Genomic DNA, 17,222 nt, shown 5'->3' with positions numbered 1-17,222 from the left:
GACTGGTCACTGCGGGACATAATAAGAGCCTCTCGTTTTAAAGAAAATGCCCTGTGTTGGTGTTGTTGTTGTTATCATTAGTATTGTTAGTAGTATTATTAGTATTAGTAGTAGTATTAGTTATATTATTGGTGTTATTATTAGTATTATTATTATTGTTATTATTATTATAAAACACAAAGGAGGAAGTGGGAAAGCTGTCTTGTGTACAGCTGATTGCCTTGGACAGGAGATCGATACAGCTAGGTATCTAGTGTAGTTGAACCTACTTCAGTAATAGCAAATTCAATCTAAACACTCGGAACTGTGATGTTGTTGTTTCGCCCCCCCCCCTACGACAACCCGGCCCCAGTCCGACAATAGTTACGTGGAGTGTGAGTCTGACCAAACGGTGTACCTGACGGAGATGTTCGCTGTTGACCGGACCTCACTGGACAGACCGCTCAAGCTCTGGCAGAAGGGATCGGAAAAGTTTTATTATAGTGAGTACTGGACCCTGCATAATGTCTCTGGAGATAATAAGCATAAAGAACAGTCAGTCAAATGAACATGATGCTATTTATATAATGTATGTAATCAATAAATATAATAATATGATAATATAATTACACAAAAACACAAATACACACACACGTATATGTTGTCACCAGCCGCCAGTCTGCACCTTGGCTCTCTTTGGAGTTCAAACTGCTCAAACAGGAACGAAGACGTGCTGAGAGAAGATGGAGGAAATCCAAATTGACAGTTCACAAGCAAATGTTCAAACAGCTTAACCATAAAGTGAAATCTTGTGCTAATACCGATAGCAAAAAGTACTATTCTGCAAAAATTGTTGAATGTCCATCCTCAAAAGCTTTATTTAAGATATCAAAAGAACTCAGTGGACAAGCCAAAACAAAAATCTTGCCAAACAATGTTCCAATGGAAACACTGCCAGACAAATTCTGTACTTACTTCCATAACAAGGTTGTCCAAATTCGGCAAGGATTAGACTCAGAGAACAAGACAAGTAACATTCCAATGTCTGAACCATTTAATGGTGAACCTCTTGAAACGTTCAAGTCAGTTAGTCGTGAATTGTGAAAGACACTGTCATGGCATGCCCACCAAATTCCTGTCATTTAAACCCAATGCCAACTGACTTATTGCACAGTCATATTGACGATGTTATTAATGTTATAACTTCAATTGTAAACACATCATTAAGCGAGGGTACAGTTCCACGATGCTTCAAAACAGCATCTATCTCACCTCTGATTAAAAAGCCAGGCCTTGACCCTAATGACCTAAAGAACTACCGTCCAGTATCAAACTTACCTTTTCTTTCCAAAGTTTTGGAAAAAGTTGTTCGTGCACAACTTAAAGATCACCTCACAAAGAATAACTTGTTTGAGCCATTTCAATCGGCATACACAGAAAATCATAGTACTGAGACTGCTTTGCTCAGAATTGTCTCTGATCTACTCAATGCTGCAGATGAGGGTTTGATAGCCATTCTCTCACTTTTAGACCTGTCTTCAGCATTTGATACTTTAGACCGCAACATCACGTTTAGTCGTTTGTCGGACATGTTCGGAATATCTGGCACCGTACTTGAATGGTTTCGATCTTACCTGAGTGATAGATCAATCCTGCCATCAATTGCTGGAATTTGGTGTGCCCCAGGGGTCAGTACTAGGACCTGTGCTGTGCACTATGTACACCTTACCCCTTGGTCGTACCATCAGACACCATTCCATGCCCTACCATATGTACGCAGATGACACACAACTTTATAAGTCTGCAAAACCCAACAAAATTCAATCTCTGTTAAAAGACACCTCAGAATGTTTTGAATATGTAAAAGCATGGATGACTTCTTGTTCTTGTTTCAGGAAGCAACATCCCTGCACTCCGGACATGTCCATTGATGCTCCGTTGCTCTCTCCAAAATGTTGCCGAGGGTCCCTCTACTGATTGTGCCAGTGCACATCTGGTTGAACGTTCTTCTGTTCTTTCCTGCAAGGATGCCAGATTTTCCGCTTCCTTTTTTTATTCCCAAAAGCATCATCCTCTCCACGGCAGTACTGGCCTCTGCCTCCCTATCCTCCTCCTCAATCAGTTGGCGAGAAAGACATTTCAGGATCTCGACCCTATCTGGTTGAACCGTATTGTCAACTAAGGTGGCCTCACCAGCCAATCTGTCGGCTTTTTCATTTCCCCTAACACCTGCATGGCCAGGGCAGAAAATCCATGTGAGCGATCGTATAGGCGTTGGTTCGATAGCCTGAATCCATTCCGTTCTCAGGAAACCTTTTTCGATCCTTCTGAGGGTACACATGGAATCAGTGATAAGAACAGCATGGGTTGTGTGGGGGCAATCTTGGGTCATCCAATCAAGTGTTTTCGTGATGGCTTCAATTTCCATTCGCATACTTGATGTAGTCCTGCTGCAGGCTCCAGATGCACTGTGTATGATTTTATTGTTGGCGAATGCAACAAATCCCCATCCACTTTTCTGGCTATCTCTTTTCACTGAACCATCTGTATAAATTATAGGATGACTGAAAATAAATAATTGAAATTAAATGATGACAAAACAGAAATCATGCCATGCTCAACCAGCTCAAAGATAAATGCTCTTGATGTAGAATGTCTCACCATTGGCAAAGGTACTGTCGCTTTTTTCAAACAAAGCAAAAAATCTAGGAGTATACTTAGACAAAGACTTGTCCATGGAGACTCAACTTAACCATCTATGTAAAATTTCATACTTAGAAATGAGAAGAATTGCTCACATAAGGAAATTTCTTAGCACTGATGCCACCAAAAAACAAGTGTTTGCCTTCATTTTGTCACGCATTGATTATTGGAATTCACTGTTCGCTGGTCTACCCGAAGAAAACATCGCAAAACTCCAACGCATTCAAAACATTGCTGCCAGGCTAGTATTAAAGCAATCAAAACGCTAACATGTGACTCCCCTACTTAAAGAGCTCCATTGGATTCCGCTGAAAGCGAGAATTTTAATATAAGTTAGCGCTATTATACTTCAAAGGTCAAACTAACCAGTCTCCCACATACATTCAAGAACTCATTGTACCATACACACCATCACGTGAACTAAGGTCCAATGGCTCTAGACTAATTTCAACACCTCGTGTGTCACTGAAGAAATATGGTGAGAGAGCTTTTTCTTTTTCTGGGCCAACAGTTTGGAACACTCTCCCTCATGATTTGAGGAGCGAAATAAAACTTGATACCTTCAAAATGGGACTCAAAACACGTCTATTTAAGACATATTTTAATTAATGGACATTACCTTTGCCTTTTTGTATGAGCATTTTTTATTGTCTGAAAGAATGTTGCTGTCAAAAAGTGCGCACATGATGAATTTGTATAGTGTTAGTATGAATGCGTTTTTAATCTCCTATGTACGCCTTGGGCCCATGCTGTGGGGAAAGGCGGGATACAAATGCTCTTATTATTATTATAATATATATATATATATATATATATATATATATATATATATATATATATATATATATATATATATATATATAATATATATATATTATATATATATATATATATATATATATATATATATATATATTATATATGTACATATATAATTTATAATAACAATATCCTAACATATGTTACTTGCTGGTACGTATGAACCTTGTGAAAATAGAATTATTTTTGAAGAACTCAAGCGAAATTAAGGATGCAATTAAAAGAGGATTTCAAAAGGTTAAAATCTTAATTCCATCGCCACAGACAGAGATACTTGATACAATACTTTCCCTACCGAGAATCGATTTAAACTCTACTGAGTTCGTGGCGATAAAACTTACCCTTACACCACCGAGTCTGGTGTTGGTGCAGTAGACCTATTCTCTCTCTCTCTCTCTCTCTTTGTCTCTCTCTCTCTGTCTGTCTGTCTGTCTGTCTCTCTCTCTTTCTCTCTCTCTCTCTCTCTCTCTCTCTCTCTCTCTCTCTCTCTCTCTCTCTCTCTCTCTCTCTCTCTCTCTCCCTCCCACTCCCCGCTCCCCACACCCAGCTTTCTCCCCATCTCCCCGAGCTCTGATTGCTACGCCTCCCTACTCTCTCAGCGTCTCATCGGGTGGGCATTGTTGAAGGGACATTTACTGAAGGTAACCGAAGAGGTTTTGAATAAAATTTCGTCTAGTTCGATGATCTTACGGCGCCACGGGTGTAGTCTTTGAAATGTTAAAAACATGCTCAGAGTTTGCTCGAAGTCCTCACTATTTTTTTTATATAGACGGTGCCCATTGGAGGATCGGTTTCTTCGGTTGGGTTTCTTGTGGCTTCAGTGCACACTATAAATAGACCAGCTGCCAAAACCGATCGCCTTTTCACTTACCTCAGACAAGGTCTCTTCCCTCAGTTTCTTACATGTTTTTTTCTGTCTCTTACTTTACACTATTCAACATAACTAAGACAAATTTGGTACACGAAATCTTTATTCATTTTCTGCCAACATGACATGAAAAGAATTTACAAATGTTTTTCTTTATTCTAGGGAAATAATTTTATTCTCCAAATCAAAGTTTGCTCAATATGGCGTGTGGCCTCTTCCAGTTTGAATTACCAATACCAAACATCTGTTCGTTGACTGAATTAATGTCCTTATGGTTGTTTAAGAATCCCCTGCCATTCTTTGTGAAGTGCAGTCTTCAGCTCCTGACGAGTTTATACGGAGTGCGGCCTGTTTCTAATCATCCAGTCAAGGTCATCTTACAGATGTTCTGTTAGGTTAAGGCTTGTTGATTTCGCAGGCCAGTTCAGAACAACGATTTGATAAGTTTGGAAGGAGTTTTCACTGATCGTAGCCATTTGTGATCGGGCGTTGTCTTGTTAGCAGATTCCACAATCTGTGCCATGAAGGGCAGTCACCGTGACGAAGAATTTCGTCACAATACCGTCGTCCTTTGAGGTTGCTTTGAAAAGTAGCCAAATGTGTACGATAAAGATGAGAGATTTCACCCTATACCATCACATTTCAGCCACAGATCCGGGCCTCTTGGGGGACGTTGGATTAGGGAAATCTCTATCCTCTTATTTTAAACACCTTTTCTCTTCCATAAACGCAACCTTAACCATTGCTTAAAAGAACACTTTATCAACGTCTTTAGTTTCATCGCCAATGTTGTTGTGCCAAAATTTGGCGATTTCTTCTATGGAACAGGATAAGAATGGCTCCACACAAAGGGCGATAATCACGAAATCCACGATCTTATAAATGTCTAGCAATGGTGTTTTAAGATAGTCCGATGTACCTGGCAGTCTCTGCACTTAGTTGGAACGGGTTTCGTACATGGGTGTTAACAATAACCCAATTCAGGTGTCGAGTTGTCGCGCTTGGTTGGCCACGTCTAGGCTTGTCTCGGACAATTCTAGTGGTGTTAAAACGTTTGTTCAAGCGTTATATGGTCCTTCTATACACGTTTACGTGTCTTGCAAGAGCAGAAAGCGTAATTAAAGAATTTATCATACACACAGCCCCTTTATTTTCTGAATTTGCCAGTTGTTATATTTTGAAAAACATGTAAAAAGAACCCAACCGTTAAAAAGTGCGGAATTTTACAGTGTGTAAGGTGTGTTTACACATTGTCCACGTGATTCAAAGCAAATATTGTGTGAAGAAAGCGTTGATTTCAACGTAGACCTAGAGAAATCAATACCAACACTTTGTCCACGCACTGCTTCCGGTTTATGATTTCTTTCGTCTGCTCTTGCACAATGAGTCTCATAAGTCACACAAATTGTACTTTCAATTTTTACTGCAATTCTTATACTGTGCCGAAAGTTATCGTAATATAATGGGTGTGACAGAACTTTTGCAACTCAGTATATTTCTTCCCATCATATCTCGCCTTACCTTGCTGTTTCTTACCTTTCCCTACTATCTCTTCCCAATATTTCTTACTTTGCTTTACTGTTTCGTAGCTTACCCTACTATATTTATATTGATTGTAAAGCACATAGATAATAATAACAATAATAATGATGATAACGATAAAGATAATGATAATGAGAAGAAGAAGCATTTGTATCGTACAAACTCTCGCTCATTATTATTATCTTTATCGTTATCATCATTACTATTATTTTTATCATCATCATTTTATTACTATTATTACTGTTATTATTATTATTATTATTATTATTATTATTATTATTATTATTATTATTATTAATATTATTATTATTATTATTATTATTATTATTATTACTGTTATTATTATTATTATTGTTATTATTATTATTGTTATTATTACTATTGCTACTATTAATATTATTATTATTATTATTATTATTATTATTATTATTATTATTATTATTGCCGCCATCATTGCCATTATCATTCCTTTCCCCATCCTTACCCCCACAACACCCCTCCGCCCCCCCCCCACACACACCACCAGAGCTGACAGCCCGGGACAAGCAGCGTGTGGAGGAGGTGATGGCCCACTACGGCGTGAACTACACCATGACGGAGAACGAGGTGCCCTGGTCCAGGGGCAAGAGGCAGGAGCGGTCAGTGCAAAAGCGAGACGACCTCCTACCGTACTGCATACTCAAACAGCCGGATGAGAGGACGACGGGTAAGAGGACGAGTTGTTATTGTCATCATCATCATCATCATCATCATCATCATCATCATCATCATCATCATCATCTTCATCATCATCATCATCATCATCATCATCATCATCATCATCATCGTCAGAGGTCTCTACTTTCTGTGATCAGGACGACAGATATTTGATAGGAAAGAAGGAGCAAACCACATCACAGCACCCACCAAATATCATCATCATCATTGTAAACAGAGAACCAAAAAAAGTTGATTTAGTAGATCTAGGATTTCCAAAATATATTTATATTAATGCTTTCAACGTTTCGTCGAACGGCTTAATCAGCAATCAGGAACATATTAATAACAAAAAATCCTCCTCCTCCTCCTCCTCCTCCTCATCATCATCATCATCATCATCATCATCATCATCATCATCATCATCATCATCATTAATGTTCAACACGTTGTTCTGAGCTCGAAGCAATCTGCATCCCAAACAAAGAAAGTTTCGCCAAAAGAGACGTAACACACATACAATAAATAAAGAACCCAGACTAACAGCAGATGTCAGCTTTACACACTGTAGACACAGTTGATAGAATGCCGGGTAATGGTGTCTAAGATCTTAATTCAAATACTCAAAGGCAGTTCTGGAATTTGGATTTTTTGGGGAGTTTTCAAAGCTATCGAGCTACGTAACACTTTCTTGTCGAATATGTACTCTGTTTTAGCGCAGGTCCCATATTTCAAATAATGCTTACAATGCTAAGAGGGATTTTAGTGGCCAACCTCACACAATACCAACCACTAAACAAAGAAACAAACGCACAAACAAACAGACGAACAAATAAACAAAACAAACAAACACCCCCCTGAAAAAACACCCTGAAGCCCCCCCCCCCAACCGGTTATCTCATTGGGGCAATTCAGCATAGCACCAGATGCAGTACTGCGACCATGTTCCAGTCCTCAAAAGAGTAAGCTTAAACTCTGTCTAGGTTTCCTCGCTTTCCTTTCTCCCAATTCGTTCGATATCGTCGGAAATGGACGTCATATTTGAGATATTACTGCAATAAAATAAGGACTTTGTGTTGTGTAATTGAATGTGTAAACTCTCCAGGTGCTATCGGTGACGTTGACGGTGACGGCCGCCTGGACGTGATCGTGAACGTGGTGTCGGTAGGCGTGATCCGAGACAGCCACGCCTACTTCGTCAAGATGAAGTTCGAGACAGACCTCTACAAGTTCAGTCTCGACGACCTCCTGTCTCAGCATCAAGCCACGCCCATCAACGTCACTGTACACGACAGACTCAAGTTCCAGTCCTCCAAGGGAGCTGAGCCGATGACGTCACTACGGTTTCGCCCCGCCAACGAGCAGATTTGGGGCGGGTACATGGGCACATTGGGCGACAGTGTCTTCGATCCGGCGTCTGTCGAGGGGAGAGGCCGGAAGTGATATGCTCGCTATTGTACATTAAAATACGTAAAAGCCAATGAGTGTCATGAATCCTGACAACAATCTATTTTTGTTATCTCATCTCTGATTGGATGTTTTTTAAAAATTAAAACTAAAATGAATTTCTTCTATTTTCGTGGATGTATTTTTATATTTACTTTTTGGGTAGATATATGATGATTTATTCATATTTTTCTTCATCAAAGAAGTTTATTAATTAACCAGTCTTTTTATTTACTCAACGTTTTGTTTTGCTTTGTTGAGTTCTGGGGTAGGTAGTGTAATTACGGAGTGGGGAACAATCGTGGTGCCAGGGGTTTCCGCTAAAGGTACGTGGCTGTAGCGCGCACTCTTACGTGTTCACAAGTCTTTAATTTTGTGGCCCAGGGAGGGGGAGGGGGGGGGGCTTCTGAATTTGCACAAGGTTAAATATGAGTAAATATATATTCATTATCATAAAAGTCGAATGGCGTAAGCGATTACAAACAACTTCTTTTAAGACCCATTCAAATGTGAGGCAGCGTGGTGAAATCAGGCGCTCGTTAAAATAATCAAAGTGAAGAAACTGGAATTTTCCAGCAAATTTGTGAATTTTTATCGAATTGTTGTTTTTTCGCTCAACACCTTTCATGCCCATTAAAGAACATGTGTGAATTTTACTGAAAAATGTCGATTAAAGGCACAAAAAAAAGTAAAATTTCAGTTTCCACGAACTCTTAAGCTAAGGAAATAACTAAACTTTGGCGTCCATTTTCTTGCTAATTTTTCCCCTGAAACCAGGTGACTCCACCTCCTTCTATCACCAATATCTCGACTTGTACCCAAGATAAATGGATATTTTTTTCAGCGAAAGCAAGACATATGAACAGGCCTTAAGATGATACCAATAACCCCGTATGCCCAAAAATTGACGAGTGCCTGATTCCACCGCGTCGTGACACAAATTGTCCGGCTTGAACCTTGACCGCCAAGTAGATTGTAACGACGAAAAGCATTCAGCAATGAACGGGAACTGTGTTCATTTAATTATTTAGCTGGGCGCTGTAAGTGTTTTTCTCCAAATTTTCGTTCCACTAATTTGGGAGTTGCTACTCAGGGGCTTATACAGCATGTTTCAAACGCTTGCAGATGTGCCGTATGTTCTACTTACCATTAAAGCGGGTGTCTGTGATATAGCGGTAGGCGCTTTGCTGTTGCATGCAGAAGACCCGAGTTTGATTCCCTTGTGGGGATATTTTTTATCGAGTCTCTATTGGTCCTTCTGTTGGGACACTGTGTCCATGTCAGCCCCCTCAATGATCGTGTTTGTGTACGTGGGGCGTTCATCAATCAGTCTTTACCCTGACTCTGAAGGAATATCGTACAACGACGTAATTTGGAGAATGGAATTTCTATATTTCTGGAACCCCACGACTAGTTTTTAGGGAAAATCTGATGAGCAGTGCTGTGTGCATTTGATAAAACTTTTTTTTAAATTGAACATAGTTCTAGAGGATCAAACGACAATGCCATTGTCAATGGAAACATCGTCGACATGTCATTGTCAGCAATGGTCCTGGTTCAAATCTCCAACTGTAGTTTTGGGGAGTCTCTGAGGCTCTCCACACGTTTGCCCCCCCCCCCCCCCCCAATTGGAGATGGGCGTTAAATTCGGAGGTATCACCTCTTAAATGACCTTATAGTGTTAAAAGGGGCGAGAAACAACATAATGCAGAATACACAAACATGCAATTGGTATGTGACACTCAAAATTCACAAACACTCACGACATTGGAAAGAAGAAGACAGTACAACAAGAGAAAATGTTCTAGGACGGGCACCACTTTATTGTAAATTGTAATATAAGGAGAATTACTCATCAATTTCAGAGGAAAATCAAAATTCTCCAGCTCTCACAATCGTGTATGAACCGTTTAGTGGGGTTAGTCAGACCAAGAAATAATAATAGAGCGCCTTTAATAGACCCCCGCAAGTCACAAATACTTGGCGTTGTTGTTGTTGTTGAGGATGATGCTTTTATTAACTCATTGACGACCCGCAGTCTGGCCATCACTTAACAATGTTTAAAGACACGCTATTTTGGGGCACTTTGAAAATAAAAAAAGATGAACAGCTTCCTTATCTGCTCAAATTTTTCGATTCCATTTCTTTTATCAAGAACGTAAAACGACAGGCAACAACATACATTAATGTATTTAGGTCTATGCCAATTTGAGTTTCTGATTTGTGTATGATACTTCGAAAGGCGTCGAAACATTGCCTTTTTAGCTGCTTATCGGACACATGTGCCCACTTCGTCCTTAATGAGGTAAAAGACATTTATTTTTAGAAGTGATAGCGCCCAATCTTCGATCTGTAAGAGAGTACTGACAGTTATTACATTGTCAAAATGAATTGTGTTTCACTAAATCAGCGTCTTGTCTTAATAAATGCTTGTAACTGGTTCAAAGTAGACATTTTCTTAAACATGAGAGATTTTAAATTATAGAGTATACAATCCTGAAACTCTACAGGAGGAATACACAACCCTGGTAGGTCCTACTTTTCCCTCTGAGCCTTTCATTTCTAACTAGCCATCGTGGTTTTTTTCCCCTTCTGCAGAAAAAAATAGATACAAGGCAGAGAAAGGCGCAGTAAAAGGCTTTGTACCAAGTTATACATTGTAGGAAAATATACTCCTTCTTTGAGTGCCTTAAACGGGTGACACAGACTAATCACTAAAACACGAAACTACATGCCTGTTATGATCAGTCAAATTGTGTTAAATTGTTTGACAGTGTTACGATGTTCCTCACCACAGAATCACCAGTAGCATCGTGGATATAAACTATGACTTGACTCTTTTCATTTCTTCAGTTCAGACTATTCTCGCTAAGGAAGCGATGCTAGGAGAAATGGTGGAAAAGAAAAGGCTGGATTGATTATAAAAATTTTATACTTTTAAACTATTTAATAGTTAACACCCCTATTGGCATAATTTCAATTTTTAAGGAGGCGGGCTACTTCGATCCTGCTCAACCAGGCAATACCTCACGAAGTGTATTTCAGAATCAAAGATTAAAACAGAAAATCGTACTTGATAAAGTAGACATAGCCAGCTTGGGAATCGGACCCAGCTGCTGCACACAACGGCTGGGGGCCTAACCATTGCATAACTGACGCTGGTGAGGAGAGCCTTCCTTAGAGTTAGAGACAATTGATGGCTTTTAAGGACAAGCGGGCTAACCCACATTTTTTTTGACCTACACCAAAAGTAGGCATTGTCCTACCTATAGGAGAAGTTTGGTTTCATTGGGGTGTATATTTGTTTGGTTATTGAGAAAACCCTCCCTGTCTTTTAAAGAAACTGAGCAAGGGGCAAAAACTTTACCTTCGATTTTTATGAAAACAGCATTTCTCGGGATAGCCCCCTTGTGCTTAAAAGCGACCAATTTTTCAGAACAAAAACATGGCACCGGAGGCTCTTTTGCTTGTTTGTGCAGTATGGCTTTAAAGCACATGCCAGCTGTGTCGGGTAGGCTAAGAGATTAAAACATCTGAATCTTTCGCTCTTTTCCAATGGGACCAAGCCAAGTTGACGGACAGCCTTAAAGTTAAAGAACTCCCAAACAACACAAATTCAAGAAAAATGGGGCCACCCTCTCTATGGTCCAGTAAGATATCGGCGTACCATTTCTTTTGCTTGTAAGAACAACAGTATAATAATATAGGATGATGAAGAGCACATTTGAGGCGAGGCACTTGGACAGAAAAGTGAAATAAGGAGAAGCATTTCCATAACCAAAAGCAATCGAAATGGACAGGACAGTAGTTGAACGCAGGGCAAGAAAGAAACTGAGGTATGGGATGGAATATTGATCCAGTGAAAGAATGGTATTAGTAACAATATACTTCGGCCTTTCGAAAAGCCAAGGCTGTCTTCTTAAATAGTGTTGAAGTGTTCCGTTTTAACTATCGATAAGCCCAATTGTATCTGGTTTATGAAGTAAAATATTCATTTCTAGTGAAAATGCTGAATAAGGGGTCAATGCACTGAGAACAAACTCACAACCGTGTTCTGTTATCCACCCCCCCCCCCTTCCCCTCACCCTCTTAAAAAAACTCAACCAAAAGACCCGCCCAACACTAATTTTCATACCGGTGTCTAGCGTTATGTTGACATTCTGCGTTTAAAAAAAAAAAAAAGAAAAAAAAGAAACTCTATGCGCTAATCCCGCATGTGCGCCCCTCCTCCAACCCGAAATAGAAAAACGAATTTAGGATAAAATATTTTGATTAAGAAGATAAAAAATCAAAATCTGGGACAGAGAACGCCGCAGCAGCGAATCAAATTGTTTTTAAGAACGCGTTACAAAAGCACGCCTATAATGTTGGATGCCAGTTATGTGAAGAAAGTTCGATAGTCCCTTGGCAACGCAATAAACAATTTATATTTTGTGAATTGTGGCGCCTGTGGATACCATCATAATGTGGCGTATCGAGATAGAACGACGGAGTAATTTGCGCAAGTGAACCTTTTCGCCGAGTGCAAGAAGAATAAAAAAAGAACATAAATAATTATTGCCTACGAAATAAAATTGATTCCCACTTTGCTTAAACAAAATGGGAGTACATTTAATCAATTTCCATTTTCTTTTGTTATTCACAAGTCAATCAACATTAGAGAATATATATTTTTTCCTGCTTCTCTCTCAAGCTGCATAGTTTGGGATTGGGACAAAAACTTTATGCGCCATAAGCAGATCAGAGGTCACAGAACTAAACTGTTGAGACCGAAACAGCGTACAGAACTCTAAAGTGGCAGATAGATTTGCCGATTAAAAAAACCAAACTGGGCCATTTACAATGAACTGCTAAGAAGGACAGTAACTTTCTAGATGTGTCTATGTGCCTAGAGGTCACTTCTAAATTGCCAGAAAGCTCTACGTGCAATTGTCTGTTGTCTTTGCAACTGTTCTATGTTTAACCTGAAAGGTGTATTTGACGCCGGAATATTCTTGAGGCCCACAGATCCCCAAATCTTGGTCGCCAAACTGTTTTGAAAAGTAGTCAGTGTGAGATGGCAGAGGCTAGGTGTAGAGCATAGCGGGGGATTTTGCGAAGTAATGATTATTACTAATAGTTTGTGGTTCGTACAACAGGTGCGCATTTTAAGTAAAAAGCTAAATAGGATTAATTGGTTCCGTGTAACCTGCCAGCTTGCGCCATCTACAATCAATTCTCCATACTTTGGGCTTTGCTTACAAGAGGATGTCATGAAAAATCAATAGAAAAAGTCTAGTAACGATAAAATAGAGATCTATTATCCTTCTACAATTCCATCTTAAGATCAGTGAATATAAATGACATCAATGTTTGCAATATGCATGCTACTGGAATCCCGATGAGTAGCAAAGATAACCTACGCTGCTGTGATGATGGATGATATAACACATCTATGCCCTCGATGATAGCACAATTTTTGTAAGATGAATAGATCTAGACCCTTATCATAAATCGATAATTTGTATTTATCAAAAACCTTCATAAGAGTACACATAGAACATCAAATCAACGACAACATACAAGCTCTGAGGTCAGCGACTTCATCGTCACTCTATCGTCCCTTAACAACAATTATCACAACAATATCGAGACATCAGGGATGTTACGTCTTTCTCCGATAGAAACAAAGACTTCTGAGATCCATGAAAGTTTCTATACCAACACATATTCAGAAATGTCGTGTTGGGATTTCGAACCATTGTCTCCCGCACCACTGCCTAGAAGTAATACCTTTGACTTGAATTATAACATTATAATCTTTAGATCATGCACTTGGAAACAAATCCAGTTCACTAAGAAGCGTATCATTTGACTAAATTAGAGCCAAATTAAGAGAAAGGAGCCTCATACACTGGACTAAAATGAAAATGGTGTTTTAGGCGTTCGAAGTGCCCACGCTAAACAAATAAGTTAAAAAAATTCGAGAGCTAAGAGCGGCGGCCATGACAATAAGCCTACATGGTCTAGTCATTATACTTCAAGTCAATGAGCATGGCCAACAGTTGAGCTCATAGTTCGCCCCCGGTCTTTGCAGGTGATTCGTTTTTTATGATTTCGATGAATAATGTGTCACCTCATTAGAGACATTTCATAAAATAAAACCTCAAGTTGCTGAACGTTGTCTTCAAAGTGAAATATTAGATTTTTTACTCGTCATTAAAAAAAACAACAACAAAAAAACAACCTTCTATATTCACGTAATTCAAGTTTAGCTTTTGTGATATTTTGAGAAAGGCAAACAGACACTATAAAACAGTTACAGTGTATATTTTGATCGTGACCTTCCTCTCCGCACCACCTCACCCAACTCAGATCCTTAAAGTTTGTAACGAATGCTCATTAACTCCCATGTCTAGCCTGCTAATTACAAAATCGTTATTTCGGCCCATTGAAATAGAATAACATTATCAGTCGAACACTCAAAGAAAAGAAACACACGCCACTATCCCCCCCCCCTTTCTCACGTCGTTTTACAAAAACTAAAACAATCAAGATATCAAGATATCAACAAGAAAAAAAAATCCAAAAGCATAAAATACACGTACAGGGATGTTAAAAATGTAACCATTTACGAGATTTTTCATTTGAGGAAATGTAATTTACCAAAACGTCTGATGTAATGTAAAATATATATCTCCATCAGTGTGTGGACCTACACAACAAACTTCTCCCCGATCAAGGCGTCTGTAGATTTAAGCATAAGGGTTAGTGTAAGGGTCAAAGCTCTGCCCCTTGCCTGAGCCAGGCAGAGGCGGGTAGCGGTAAGGGTCAGGGTAACGGCTGTTCTGCTCCCCGAAGCCTCCGATGGGGTTGTCGTAGTACTGGTCCTTGAGCTGGTCGTCCTTCACCAGCTCGCTGTCCTTGGTCTCCTTCTTGTGTCTGAGGACGCAACACTTGGACATGTAATGTTTCACTTCGTCTTATAGTTACATTTTTTACACCTCTTTCAACACAATTGGTTTCAACGCGCTCGTATGACCTTATCCAGTTGCGAGCGCCGTAAAACTCTTACTGAGAAACAAATTGGTTTCATGAAAGGCAACCTTTACGTATTTGGTCCTTTTCGGATCTATTTCGGGTTTTAAAAAACCTTGAAAAACCAGTGGAAGAAAATCGATGAAATAATAATACCTGTGCAAGAACAGGATACGAAAAAAGGTAATTGTTAATCTGAGGAATAAACCAGGGGCTTATCAAAAACAGGCGGGTATCTTTGCAATTATTGAGTCATTGTGTGAAGTTGACGCCCGATGTTGTTGCATTGAAGTACAGTGTCTACCAGCTTGGTTTTTACCATTTGGTCAGATGTGTGCTTTATCAAGATGGTTTGAGACCGGAGTCTGTGGTGTAGCGGCCAGGCGCTTCATCGTCGCACGCCAAATACCCGAGTTCTATTTCCCCGAAGGGATGATGTAATTTTTATCGAGTATCTAGGTATTTCTGCTGAAATTTGAGGCTGTCTTAACCCAGGTTGGCTCTATCAGGCGAGGTCAGAAGTCCGCCTGCTAAAATTAAATGATCTAAATTGTATCGATTGCGGCGTAAAAACACATACAGAACAACAAAATATGATGTAGGCCGGCGTCAGTGGTGATGTGGTCAGGCACTTCATCGTCGCACGCCGAAGACGTGAGTTTGATTTCTTCTAGGGGGAATGTTTTGATTGAGTATCTCCGTCTTTGTGGGGCGTTGTATCCCTCTCTGCCTGGGTTGGCCCTTCTTTAAATAGACTGCAGGCACGTATTATTAGGTGCCTGACTACTACACCACAGATGTCAGTACATGGGTGTGTGCTAAGTTAAATATTTGTATTGTCTCTACTGTTTGTCTTGCCTTTTTCATTATCTTTACTCTAACCATTGTTACGCTTCGCCCAGAAAAGACCTACAAGTATTTATTTTCTCTATTATGCTATGAATGGCACCAACATACGACATAGATCAAACAAACACACATAAACAAAGCAAGATGCTGCCAGTAAAACAGAATGAAACGAAACAATTGTCTTCGGAGACAATCAAAGTCAAGAGCCCATTAGGTGCCTTTTGAACCTCGTTCACAGCTTAGGTAAAGCATACGTGAACTTGTGTTGTTAATGGACTTTTAGGTATATTGAACCAATTGTCTTTACCACCAACTATGACTGGTTCTTTGAATTAAAAAAAAAATGACACAATTAAAAGGACTATTTATATTTAATCACTGACTTAACCTTTTAATGTTTGGATCTAGAAAAAAGAAAACCTACAGTTAAGTAAGTGACTTAAACTTGTAATTTTTGGAGCTAGTAAAAAATAAAATCTATAGTTAAGACTCTGAGTTAAACTCATAAGGAACTTTGTGGTTTTTTAGTTGACTGAAACCTGGACGCTGCGATAGACTGATTACAATAATTGATTCTAGAGTGTTCGCTGCCATCTCGGCTGGCTGATGACACGGCAGATCGTCATTGTGAGGGGACTAGACTGGCAGTTCCTTGAAACGTGAAACTGCCTAGACACACGTAACGTGGACCGGGTTGATTACCTGAGCTGAAATAATCTAAGTAGTGATATATGTAGAACAATTCTATACTTTTGTTTGTTTCCTGGAAGACGGTTGCCTCCCCCAAAAGCAAAAACAAAAAACAAAAACAAAAACAAAAACAAAGAAATACCTCTAAAAATCTAGTGCCCCCCCCCCCGGGAAACAAACAAATAAATATATAAAAAAAGAAAACCCCACAACAAACAAATAAACGAACAAAAACCCAAACCATCCCCCTCCCCTCCCAAAGAAACAACCCCCTACAAACCATCGACAAAAAACACCCCTCCCAAAAACAACAACAACAACAACAAAATCTCCAACAACAACAAACAAAGAAACAAAAAAAACCCCATAAAGAATGACTCTATTCCTACTTTGACTTTTTTCCAGCAAGCCATTATTCCCATGCTACGTGCATCACTGCAGTTTCACTTCCCAGGAAATGGCAGCCTGCCATTAGTTTGGTCGCCCGCAGGCGCTGGAGCGAGATGGCCTATCACAAGTACGAAAGTGCTACACTTTCTTCCTGTTCCACCGATTACACATACACACGCGCGCGCGTGCGCGCAAACATACACACACACACACACACACACAC

At 39.6% G+C, this 17,222-nt stretch overlaps 2 protein-coding genes across 2 annotated transcripts in view; one reads left to right on the top strand and one right to left on the bottom strand.

Annotated features, from left to right (window-relative positions):
* Window positions 1-8,179, top strand: part of LOC101853255 (protein FAM234A) — a gene marked incomplete at its 5' end in the record, with an annotated part of 14,766 nt that extends 6,587 nt beyond the window's left edge. Inside the window, 3 exon segments of the mRNA XM_005105863.2 lie at window positions 353-482; window positions 6,438-6,617; window positions 7,713-8,179. Of these exon segments, the coding sequence (XP_005105920.2) occupies window positions 353-482; window positions 6,438-6,617; window positions 7,713-8,050 (648 nt within the window).
* A 3,247-nt stretch (window positions 8,180-11,426) lies between these two features.
* The window catches only part of LOC101850982, a gene marked incomplete at its 5' end in the record, with an annotated part of 13,997 nt that continues 8,201 nt past the window's right edge, over window positions 11,427-17,222 (bottom strand). The window contains 1 exon segment of the mRNA XM_005105853.3: window positions 11,427-14,974. Within this exon segment, the coding sequence (XP_005105910.1) occupies window positions 14,788-14,974 (187 nt within the window). The 3' untranslated portion in view covers window positions 11,427-14,787.

This window comes from Aplysia californica, unplaced genomic scaffold (assembly GCF_000002075.1).
Source record: "Aplysia californica isolate F4 #8 unplaced genomic scaffold, AplCal3.0 scaffold00496, whole genome shotgun sequence".
Taxonomy (NCBI): domain Eukaryota; kingdom Metazoa; phylum Mollusca; class Gastropoda; order Aplysiida; family Aplysiidae; genus Aplysia; species Aplysia californica.
This window is presented reverse-complemented; position numbering and strand designations above follow the sequence as displayed.